The sequence below is a fragment of the Brachionichthys hirsutus genome, unplaced genomic scaffold, assembly GCF_040956055.1.
Source record: "Brachionichthys hirsutus isolate HB-005 unplaced genomic scaffold, CSIRO-AGI_Bhir_v1 contig_261, whole genome shotgun sequence".
NCBI lineage: Eukaryota > Metazoa > Chordata > Actinopteri > Lophiiformes > Brachionichthyidae > Brachionichthys > Brachionichthys hirsutus.
This window is the reverse complement of record NW_027180360.1, coordinates 217,501-229,918: the sequence shown is the minus strand read 5'-3', so window position 1 is coordinate 229,918 and position 12,418 is coordinate 217,501. Positions and strand designations below refer to the sequence as shown.

General features: G+C 44.7%; 1 protein-coding gene across 2 annotated transcripts; it reads right to left on the bottom strand.

Annotated features, from left to right (window-relative positions):
- Nucleotides 1-4,706: 4,706 nt before the first annotated feature.
- LOC137914034 (protein odr-4 homolog) lies at nt 4,707-11,609 on the bottom strand. Of its 2 annotated transcripts, XM_068757654.1 has the most exons (13): nt 11,455-11,609; nt 11,069-11,185; nt 10,716-10,808; nt 10,230-10,336; nt 10,127-10,163; nt 9,652-9,795; nt 9,478-9,573; nt 8,375-8,419; nt 8,177-8,296; nt 7,975-8,104; nt 6,093-6,296; nt 5,183-5,236; nt 4,707-4,806 (listed from the first exon to the last, which is right to left on the bottom strand). In XM_068757654.1, the coding sequence occupies exons 1-13, from the start codon at nt 11,551-11,553 to the stop codon at nt 4,736-4,738; spliced, it is 1,317 nt and encodes a 438-aa protein (XP_068613755.1). In that variant the 5' UTR covers nt 11,554-11,609; the 3' UTR covers nt 4,707-4,735. The 2 variants fall into 2 exon arrangements, with proteins under 2 accessions (XP_068613755.1, XP_068613754.1); XM_068757653.1 differs by having other exon boundaries at nt 10,127-10,336.
- Nucleotides 11,610-12,418: the final 809 nt, after the last annotated feature.

Sequence of the window (12,418 nt, the reverse complement as noted above, 5' to 3'; positions counted from 1 at the left end):
TCTCATGGTGTCTACGTTAATCTCCAGTGGGGAGGTAGTACACGCGGCTCAATTGGTGCAACAAGCGTCGGCATACCATTGGTGGGATATCTTTTCGGGGATGTCGGTCACCGCGCGCAAGACGTTAGTTCCACCCTTGATCATTCTGATAGTGGCTCTATGTATCTTAACCTTATGTAATATTGGAACATGCTTATATGTACGACGCACTCGAAAGGAGGTGGAGAAGGAGATATACCATCGCATGAGATGAGAATTCGTGTGCAAAATGAGTCATGGGACTATGGCACCCGAAAGCTAACCATTGAATTGACTCCTTATCCCACACATGAGTTAAGAACTGAGGTATGGCGGGGAAGCCATTGTGAGATCACTGAAATAACGGGTCTCACGGTGCAAACACTGTGGGACATGATACTAGTTCATGTATTAACTACTATTGTGCCCTTTGATGATAACTGGGTTGCTGACGGATTAGGATATATCAATTGAATGAAAACATCAAGAGTGGAATGAACTATATGAATATTTTTTGTGCTGTTGTTCATTAAATTGATGGTGATTCATAGCGGGCAAGGGAGTTGTTCTTCTTTGTCCGGTAATTGGGCAGCATAGTTTGTGCTCTCATATCGGGCAGGGGAGTTGTTTCTCTTTGTCTGGTTTCGGTGCCAGGCACCGAACCTGCTTATATGCCGAAACTGCTTAGATAAGTGAATATTGCAAGGCCGTGCGAAGCCTCTTGATAAACAACTTGTCCGTGGGGACGGGAGGGGCTGAGAAGGTCACTCAGTCCACCCCTCACACCCGGCTTAAACAGAATAAAAGGAGGGGGGCGAGACACGTTTGGTAGAGTCTGCTGTGGGTCGCGTACGGACGCCCGGCTGGTATTGAAAGCTCGCTCTACCAAGGGTGTGGGCTCTCCATCCTATTGGCAAACGGTAAGAGTTGATTTAATTCTAGGAGCTCAATACACTGCTTAAGATTGCTGAACATTTTTGTTGGTTTAATAAAGAGTGCCATCTTGTTAACAACAGATCTGTCTTTGTGTGGTTCATTTCTGAGTGCCCATCTCCAACGATCCTTATAAAAACTCGACGCCGGAGTTCGGTGTCGGAGGTGTTTCAAAACAACCGCACACCCTGATCTCAGATAATGGTGGACAGTACACAAGCCAGCGTTTCCGGGAGTTTGCTAAACAGCAGCCCAGAGTACCCGCAATCCAACGGACTAGCTGAACGTGCAGTCCGCAGCGCAAAGCAGCTAATGGAAAGGTCGCACAGAGATGGTTCAGACGTTTTCCTCAATCTGTTGAACATCAGGAACATTCCTCGCGACAACACGCTAGGATCACCGGCAGAACGTCTCATGTCTCGACACACACGCTCAACCTTTCCCGTGGACAACAGTCTTCTAGCACCGGCCCCTAAAAGCAATAAACAGGTCGCTACACAACTCCAACGGAAGACACTTGTTCAGAAAGGGTACTACGGTGCAGCCTCTCGCAGAAGGTCAGGTCGTCAGACTACAGACCCCACAGGGATACGACCGCCTTGCAAGGAGCCACGCCCCTACTTCATTCAATCTGAGGGAGGCACCTACAGGAGGAATTGCCGCCACATCCTTCCGGTCAGTGAGCCGTCTCCACCTCCACACGTCGACCCTGATGATCCTTCTTCCCAACCGACTGTTCACGTCGCTTTTCTCAGCCGACGATTCACCGTTCCACCTGTGAGCAACCAAACGCTCCGGCTCGCTCACCAGCCCGGCTGTCGCACGGTGACGCCCCTCATGTGACACGCTCAGGTCGGGTTTCTAGACCGAATCCAAGATATAGAGACTGAACTGAGTGTTGTTGTTTCTTAAAGAAAACAAAGGGTGATGACTGTGTTATAAGGTGTGATAATACGTTGTGTTTTCATGCCCGATATCTCAGTGTTTAATACTGTATGATAAAAGGGTTCATAGTTTGAAAAGTTATGTTGATGTTTTTACAGCCTGAGTGATTCACGTTTTTCAGTGTTTCTCGTGCAACATTATTTAGGTATAGACACATACTTGGTTAAAGCACTGTTAAATATTTAAGTTAATAAAATGCTGCTAATTTCATGCAGGAATGTTTACGTTAGAAATGTTTGCATAGATGATGGCAGCACACTTTATTTTATTCCTAGAGGCACAAGCTAGAGGAAGAGGATGTAGATCATGCAGTATAATGATCGCATGTTTATTGTGATGTGTGTCCTACACCAGTTGCCGTAGTTCCGACTGCGCATTCTCGAGTTCCTGGTTCTAATTGACGGTCTTGCTGTAAAGCCACGCACGGGAGTACGGGTTAATAAAGAACGTACTAAAACAGTTTCAGTTCTCCTCTGCCGAGCTCTTCCTCGGCCTCCCCATCCCGACGGAGGGCAAGCCAGATATCAGTTTGGTTCCTCGGTGACAGGTTTCTCTGAACGGTGCATTGACGATGGCCTCAAGTCTGTGATAAGATATTTAGGTGACCAAACGTTTTTCATTATACAGCCCTGAATCCTTCAAAAGCACCATCATTGGACTTCAGTAAGCCTGGACCTGATTGGGCAGAAGCTGGCACCCACTGCTGACGTGGTTCATCACCTTCTGCTTCGGCTGGGCCACTTGCTCCCTGAGGACACTGGCCGTGGACGCCAGCTCCGTGTTCTGTGTCTTCAGACCCTTGACCTTGTCCTCCAGCCGGGAGATCCTCTCCAGCTTCCTCTTGTGGCATTTGGGCTTTCGTTTTGGTCCTTAAACTTGATTTCACTGTTTCATTTTGTTATAATTTTTTATCTTTATGTATAAGGCTTTCAGGATCACACACGTCTGATTTGCATCATTAATATTAGTCCTGTTTGGCCAGTAGTACTAATTACTATGAGTACTATTATTAGTACTTTAGGTCATGAGTTGTCCTTCGAGACAATATTTCAGAGAGTGTCTGGCTAACAGGCACGTCGGCTCCTTGGCTGCGAGCAGGGCGACAGAGCATCCCGGATTCAGACGCAGCTGCAGCGGAGCCAGCAGGCGGTTCCCTACCGGGAGGCAGCCGGTCTGTGATGGACGCACGCGTACGGATCCAGGTCTGCACCCGGGTCAGCAGGCTGTGACCTCAGTCTCAGCCTCGGTCGGTTGAGATGTTTCCCCACCTCAGAGAAAGGTAAGAGCAGCTTTCCTACATGACATTTATTGCCTAAATCTTCCACGTAAACCGGATTAATGTGGCTGATTCACATCATCTGTTTATTGAATTGGCATTTCACTTGATCGCATTAAAAACCTCTTTGGTGATATGAGAGTTATGGCATGAGTTTTCGACCTGTCGTAATGAGACATTTTCATGCTGATGTCAAACTACTGTATCTTGTTATAACTGGAAAAAACCGTTCTGGTGCTCTTTTATTGATGATCGTTAGCTGTTATTCCTTATTCATCGCTATCTCACATGATCGTTAGCTGTTATTCCTTATTCATCGCTATCTCACATGATCGTTAGCTGTTATTCCTTATTCATCGCTATCTCACATGATCGTTAGCTGTTATTCCTTATTCATCGCTATCTCACATGATCGTTAGCTGTTATTCCTTATTCATCGCTATCTCACATGATCGTTAGCTGTTATTCCTTATTCATCGCTATCTCACATGATCGTTAGCTGTTATTCCTTATTCATCGCTATCTCACATGATCGTTAGCTGTTATTCCTTATTCATCGCTATCTCACATGATCGTTAGCTGTTATTCCTTATTCATCGCTATCTCACATGATCGTTAGCTGTTATTCCTTATTCATCGCTATCTCACATGATCGTTAGCTGTTATTCCTTATTCATCGCTATCTCACATGATCGTTAGCTGTTATTCCTTATTCATCGCTATCTCACATGATCGTTAGCTGTTATTCCTTATTCATCGCTATCTCACATGATCGTTAGCTGTTATTCCTTATTCATCGCTATCTCACATGATCGTTAGCTGTTATTCCTTATTCATCGCTATCTCACATGATCGTTAGCTGTTATTCCTTATTCATCGCTATCTCACATGATCGTTAGCTGTTATTCCTTATTCATCGTTATCTCACATGATCGTTAGCTGTTATTCCTTATTCATCGCTATCTCACATGATCGTTGGCTGTTATTCCTTATTCATCGCTATCTCACATGATCGTTAGCTGTTATTCCTTATTCATCGCTATCTCTCAAACGTTGTTTTCTTTAGCTTGTAAATAAAAGCAAAGAATCCTCCGGCCTCGTTCGGGGGTTTCTATTTGTCTCTGCACCAACATGTAATGTTTTCTTCCCTGGAAAAGCATACTGTAGTTTTAGGGACGTCCCGATCCGAGCTCGTGATCGGAATCGGACATTAGGTACCGATCAGGACTCAGATCTACATGGATCGTTACTTTCATTACTCTTTTATCAGCTCTGGAGTGAAGCTGCGGCAGAGTGAGCCCTCTACTCCGACAGAAACGGCGGCGGGCGCGGCATGATGTCACTTCCTGTGCTGAGCACTGAAGCTCGTCTGTCTGCGGTGTGGAAGTATTCTGACGTGGATGACAGAAACCTTGTGATTGAGGTGCTGCTCATTCTACAATAGTAAAATAGCGAGGGGGAAATGAAATCGGAATCAGAAATAAATCATTGATATTTATAAAAACCTACACTTTATACAAATGTGACAAGCAAACTCTTTATTTGATGGCGTATATTTGTTTATTAAATGTCACTGAGATAGAGCATTGAGGCAGCGGTGGCGAGAAGGGCAACAGCAGTCGCCATGGCAACACCTGAAAGAGAAAGGGTGGAATGAAGCGAGTGTTACAGCTACACCCCATTAGAGCTCCAGGGGTTTAAATACAAAACACATTTATCCATGTAGTATATATGTGATTATTTTAATGCAGCAACTTTTTTAACGGGTCCTGTGAAAAAGTAATAAAGACAAAAACATAAAAAGAACTCCAAACGCAATATAACTAGCGTAACTTTGAATAATGGCGCCGCATTCCCTTCCGGTGCAGAAAGCGGTCCGTCAGAACACGCAGGTCTTGTGCTCGCTACGCTAACAGAGTTTCATCACGTCCTTGCTTTACCGGGCTGCTCAGGTGACATTGAGAGTCTGTCCGACTCAAATGTAAGCTGATACAATGGAAAGAGTTTTACCAACACATTTGCTTCTTTTGGGCTCCAGTGCTTCCACGGGTCCCACAGTGAGCTCTGGAAACACAAAACACACAATTCATGAACTATAATACGTTAGTAAAACAGCTGCTCAGTGAGGTCTGTCCAACAGAGACCCTTCAGTACCGAGTACCTCAAAGTTGTACTGAGTTATATTCCATGTTCACAAACGTTTTTACGGCAAATGCACGGTTTATTAGTTCCCTTTTCTTGACTCCTACCAAACATTCATTAAAGCTAAAGCGGCTAAATGTTATTACTTTACTTGGCCAGCCTGAGAAAACATGTTTGAGAACATGACACTGGAGCTCAAAAATCTTGCCAAACATGTATTAATATGTCACAGATTTTCTGCTACATCCCGGGATATGTATAAATGTTTACATTTCCATCATTTTATTAGTATTATTTTCTAGCCTAAGAAAAATTACACTGTAAATAAATACTAAAATCAAATTAAAATACATGCACAGTATTGCAACATAAAAAATACAGTACCTGTACAGTAACAAGATCTGCCTTCGGGGAAAAAAAGTACTTTGCAAAATCTCCCCTTGTCCGACTCGCTCACCCAGTTAGCATCGCGTCGTGTTTACTTTGTGCTTTTGTGAAAGTTTCATTACAATTTTTAAATATACCGACTGTTACTGTATTAGAATACAAACATGCTTGTAGGTGTGTGGCAAAGGGTAGTACAGTAGAGGGCTGGTGAATTCATAAAGGTACAAATACACACAAAGCAATAAAATAAATATGGTGCCGCTATTTTGCGTATTTTCACGCATCACGGGGGTCACAGAACGTAACATAGTGATTATTAGCTAATCAGAGATGTCGTCATGTATCATGAACAGCTCGGTCCATTCTGTGCACAGACACACGCTCCCAGTACCTGCCGCAGCACCTCTCTCCAGGATTTGGGCAGGTGATTCCTGAGAGGTATCCAGGTGTTCCTCAGCCACATCAATGTCCAGCATCTCCTTCAGTCTGTCAGTGGCCTCTGCCTTAGCCTCATCACTGAACTGGTAGTCGCACACGCACACCGGCCCACATGAGCTCACTGGGCAGAAGATGCGACGAGGGAGAGCGAATGTATCTGAAAGAGACGAAGAGGCAGAGATGCTGCGAGATGAGCGGCTGAACATTTCAGAGATATTTAGAAATACCGTGGAACCTCTGTTCTCGAACGACTTGGTTTTCGACCAAAATGTTTGTTTAAATTGCCTCAGAAGTAAATGTTCTGCACTTATATACGTAGTGCTCTTTCCACCTTCGCGGTGCTCAAAGCACGAGGCCTCACATTCACCCATTCACACACCCATTCACACACACATTCATTCATACATTCACACTCCAGTGCTGCCGGACCCACCGGGAGACATTCGGGGTTCAGTGTCTTGCCCAAGGACACTTCGACATGCAGACAGTCAGAGCTGGGATTCGAGCCACCGACCTTCTGATCGCTGGACGACCCACTCTACCAACTGAGCCCCAGCCGACCGGAAGTCAAACAGATTTTTCAGTACTCGATTACAGAACTAGGCAGGATTGACCGGATGGTTTATTTAACTGTTTTTGGGTTGATAAAGACCCAAACCCACCAAAATAGTGTAATATGTTCCCTTTAAATGGCACGGCTCCAGTATACGGTAGACAGTGATAACGTTTTGGTTCAAATATTCTGACCAGTTTTTGTCTTAAACTCCAGAAATAAAATGATTACAGACAGACAAACATGCTGAATGCAATATTTCTCACTTTACGTGCTCAATAAATCTGATTATTGGGCGGAGTCAACATAACAACGTTGTAAACAGTAGCAGAGAGAAGCAAGAGTGATTTAGTCAGGTAGTGAATTTAAGTTGACAAAGTCCACACCTGTCAATCAGCCACAATGATGTGCTCGTCACAATAAGCCAGCCAGCCAGTGGGGGGCGCGGTGCGACGCCTGTGACCGCGGAGAAAATGTTTTTTTGCCTTACGAGAGTAAAGTGTAATTGCACATCCACTCCAGTAGTTGGCAGTGGCGCCCTGATTGTCAGAGTGCGCGCAGGGAGGATTAGCAGAAGAAGAGCGGTTATAAACAATCTACGGTGGGAGAAGAAGAAAGACTTGACTTCCTCATTTTCTGTTGCAGACTAAAAAAAATGGTAATAAAGTTATTCTTTGTTGTAAGTTGATCTATATTTCTTTCTTTTTCATATTTCTTTGTATGTTAATAAGGATACAAGAGCGTTTTTTTTTTCGGGGGGGGGGGGGGGGGGGGGGCGAAATGTTTTTTTCTTCCTAGGGGGGGCGCGACAGAAAATAATTGAGAAGCACTGCAATAAGCCAAAGAAAGCCGTAGCCAAATCCCTACATGCCCTCAAAGGCCTCCATTAAAGGACTGTCTGCAGAGGAGCTCGATTCAATCTGAGGAACACGTTCCCGATAAAGCTGCTGCTGCTGCTGCTGCGTTCCTCGACGCGAGCCAGGGGGCGCCGGTGACCGGCTGCTGCGGCTAACGGTGAGAGTCACAAGTCTCTACGCAGCTCAACGCCATCGACACACGTCCTCGTGTGTTTGAGCGAACAAAGCGGCGTGGCCGATGGGGAGGGGAGGGGAACGCGCTTATGATGCGACGTGCTGCTCATGGCGACCCTTTATAATAATGACATCATCTCAGCACGCCAGAGTAGGAAGGAGATGCGATTCTAGACCAGCTGATGCGTATCGAGTCGAAGCTGCAGAGGACCATCGGAAACCCGAACCCACCCAGCCCGACGCCTGCCTACCTGCAGCTGTTTGATGTTTGCCTCTGGAGCCGCCCCCGCCCCCGCCCTCGCCCTCCTCTGACATCAGCAGCTCTTCCAGCAGCATCTGGACCCTTGCAGCTACCGTAGACAGCACATCCCTCTTCAGCAGCTTCACACAGAGGCCGGTTACTGTACGGTGGACCCTCCTTCAGCGGCGCAGGTCGGTTCAAAGAGCCATTACCTTTTCAGCCAGTCTGACCTTTGACTTGTTGCTGTGGAGGTAAGCTCTGCTGTGGATTGCACCTCTGACTGACACGCTGCCTCCACACTGCTGGACAACACCTGATAGACTCTGATCATCCTAGTAGACAGAAATCATGGTCCGAGGTGTAATCATACACAATCATATATTTTATACAGTATGCGTAGTATGTCCTACCGGTGAAATGAGCAGTTGAACCGTAAAGGTCTGTCTGTTCCTCTTCTACAGTAAAATATGAAACATAGTGGTTATAAATGTACTCCAGACAATTCAGTATTTATATACTTATATTTTTACCAAGCTTGAATAAATTAGATTAACCGGAAATGTTAACTTACAGAAGTCTTTATTAGACACAGAGAAGTCAGGAGGCCACGTTTGGGAAGCCTCTCATGACCAGAAGATAAATGGATTCAATTCAGTCGATTACAAAGTTTCTGATCCGACAGAACCATGAAGATTCCACAGCAGCATTCTCTCCATCATAAAACGGTGCAACACTGTGAGATCATCAGGTTCTACCGGGACATGCAAAATACTAAATGCTCCATAAAGATCACTTTCCCTGCCTGAGCAGAAGAAAGAGACGACAAGGCATCGGTGGACTAATACTGATCAATATGCATAGATGATTAGTGGGTCAATACCACACTCACACAGCAGAGAAAGGATTTTGATGCATTTTAAAGAATAACCCTTCATTTAGACATTGGCTGATGACTGAACTGGATGTAAATAAAGTGATTAATAAGAATGGATCTGGATGATATAATCCCAAACAAATGTTTTATTTTCAGCGACGCCAGCTAAAAGACAAGATCATTTCAGTCCACCTCATCTGCACCGACTGACCATTGAACACAAAACAGTTCGAGTTAAAATGGATGTTCCTGTTCTGAGATGCTTGTTAAATTATCGTGTTCAATCCAGACGTAAGCAAATTGATATTTGCTGGACTCGGTGCAAAGCTTGAAGGCGTCTAAACTCTGGTTTTAGTGATGAAATTCATTCCAAGATGGTTGGTTTGAGGAATAGATGCAAGATTTTGAAGCATTAGGCTCAAAAATATTATAATTAATGATAAAACAAAGCACAACAGCCCGTCTGCAAACGACCTCAGAGAGGAAATCAGGTTTTGACTTTAACAATTACTTCCAACCTGCCCTTGAGTAACGATCCAATGACACTGCCAAGTCAGCAATCTTTATGGGGTATATATGCTGTATACACATTTATTTACTTTCCAAAATACTTTCTCGGTGTAATTTGATTTGTACAACCTGTCCGGCGAGCAGCTCGGTGTCGTCTGGAAGCGTTTTCCCTTCAAACAGACAGATTCCGTGCTGAATCTGGCGGGCCCACTCTTTCAGTCCTTCCTGAAACAAACCATGAGCAGGAAAGTTTCACTCCTGCCTTTGCTGAATATTTAAGGTGTTTACAGGATTGAAACAAACCTTAAGAAATGCATCCAGGATCTCTGCAGCACTTCCGTTGCCCGGCAGGGGTACCAGCATATCCACATTTACGCAGCATGACACCATGCTCCAGGAGGAACACACACCGGAGTGGTACTTCCAATCGGCAAGCTTGGCCATACTCTGAAACACCCAAAGCCACTGATAGAACTGACAACAGCTCAATGCTTCATATTTTATATATAAATATCACGCAGCCTGAGAGATCGGTTTCACGTTTGAAACCTCAGTCCCTAAATCACATCCTGTCGAGTGACGAGCCCTCTGATTAGTTGATCTTCTACACCGTTGGAATGTTTTATACAATAAATTAATAATAATTATATTTATATTTATATTTAATAGTTATTTTGAAGCCTATAATGCCACAAATAATTTTAGAGGCTTCAGTGCTTTTTGGGGTCGATGATTCGACTTTAATGGCTGCAGCTGGAAGAAACCATTGTGAACTGACCTTTGGATTTTTGACATCAAAGGTTCTGCAGATTGTTCTGAGATGTGGGTAAAGGATCAGCCACATACAGTAGTAGTAGTAGTAGTAGTATGCAAAAGGATACTTTCTGGTCTTGGGGTTGACGTGCAGTGTGACGCAGTCTGTGATGTCATCATCTGCGGGGTTCCACAGGTATTCTGAAGATATGAGCTTCTCCACTGCAAAAACCAGCTGGAAAAACACAGAATCAGACTCACAGGCACAGACATTATAGCGAGCTACTTTAAGGGACTTGTCAATCCCTGCTATACAGATACAATTCAATAATAGAGCTCTTAAGACTAAATAGTCTCCACTTTAAGTGACTGTAAAAAGATTTGTTTCCTACAGCTTGATACTGGCAAAATAGATTTCTGCCCAATTTAGCTCCACACTTCAGGGAATAGAGCGTCTGTGTTCTCTTTCATCTACATTTCAATCTATAATTTAAATGAGAAAAACACTCAGATGGCGCAGACCTCCGCCAAGCAGCTCATTCCCCTCCTAATTGGCCCTTCCATAAAACATAAAACCATAAAAACAATCATTACTTCGGTTCACATCCTTTCACCTGGCTGAGCGTGGCTACTGTGTCCTTAGCATCTGCATCAGTGATCATAAAGACTCCCAGGACAGCGAGGCCGCCAGGCAGCATCCGAGACACCTGATCAGACATCCGTTAGCTAGTTGAAACTGTAACAAATACATCTATGATGAATAATCTTTCCTGCATTCCTGGTACTCTAGTTGTGCTGTGCAACACCAATAGACGTAAACAATGGCGTGTTCAAAGCCCAGAGATTAGTTCATTTGACTAGAAATAATTTCATGATGAACCGTCCGAGCTTCCAGTAGCAACACAGCACGTTATAACAGAATACACTTCAGTAAAACCTCAAACATTAAAATCAGGATACGGTCTACCTGGCGAGCATGCTCAGCCACCCACTCCTTGTCCAAAGACTTTCCGGCGGTTGACGCGGACCCCTCCCTCGGGGGCGTCCGGCTTGCCATGATGACATAATCCCTTTGAGAAGAGCTCTGGAATGTTTAGTCATTCATATAAATCACTGTCTGCATGTCGTAGTGAGGATGCAAGACGCTAGCCGTCTCCTCCCGGGACCCAGCCAGTCAGCATGTCCTCCGTAAGGGACACTGTCCCCCACAGAGGACGTGCTGACTGGCTGCGTCTCAGGAGGAGACACAAACAAATGGTAAAAATAACATTTACAAGCAGATAGACAGAAGGCTGGCACAACACACAAACAGAAGTCAAATGAGCGATCGATCAAACGGGAGATGAACCTTACCTGTCCAATGAGGAGGCCCGAGACTGGACACGCGTGCGTCGCACCTAGTTTGGACAGGTAACCCTCCACAGCCTGCTCTACTGCGTATCCACGGCCCATCTCAAAGCATGGAGGTGATGCGTCACACAACAACTACAAAGAGCACAACTTCAAAGGAATGCATGCACTGTTTTACCCAATGACGTTGCTACATAAATGAAAGTAACAAGGCTTAGTTGTGTTCAAAGAAAAGCAACTAAGATTAAGATTCCAGAATATATGCGTGAATCACTACGGAGAATACCTGAGACGAAGAGAAGAACGATTTACTTCCGCTTCAATGACGTACTTCCGTCGCTCATCTCTGACGCGTTGGACGCTCGCCGCGTCATAAAGCCAGACAGCAACAACTGGCTGCGGACGCCGCACGTTTTCTGTAAAATGTCAGCCTGCAGTTTTCTAAAGCGTCTGCTTTAATTATAAACTTAAACAAATGATAATTAGAGTTTTCCCCCACCCACATCCTGCTTCTAATTGGCTCTGGCCCTGATGGCAACGAGTACTAGCCAATCAGAGCAGAGGCTGAGCAGGGCAGTCGCGCGACTCGCCTGGAAATAAATATATAAAAACAAGAAAGAATTTGTGAATTCAGGATATTTATTTGTGGAGCTTTACTGTGTTATAATGTACTTGGTACATCTGTTAATGTGTGATATCCCATCTCTTTTCTCATGTTTAATAATGTGAAAAGGTGGTTTATCTCCCTCTTGTGGTCATTGTCCTGAAGCGCAGGGTCCACTGCGCACAGTTTACAATCCATCCAAACAGATTGTAAAAACTGCAGCCGATTTATTTTCTCGCTCTCCGCAGAACCCAGTTTTCAAAGGCCTGGTTGCTTTTTTGTCTCGCGAGATCTGGCAACCCTGGTCCTAATGGGGAATTTACAACAGGTAAATGAGGCAATGAGGAAATGCCCAAGAGGAGG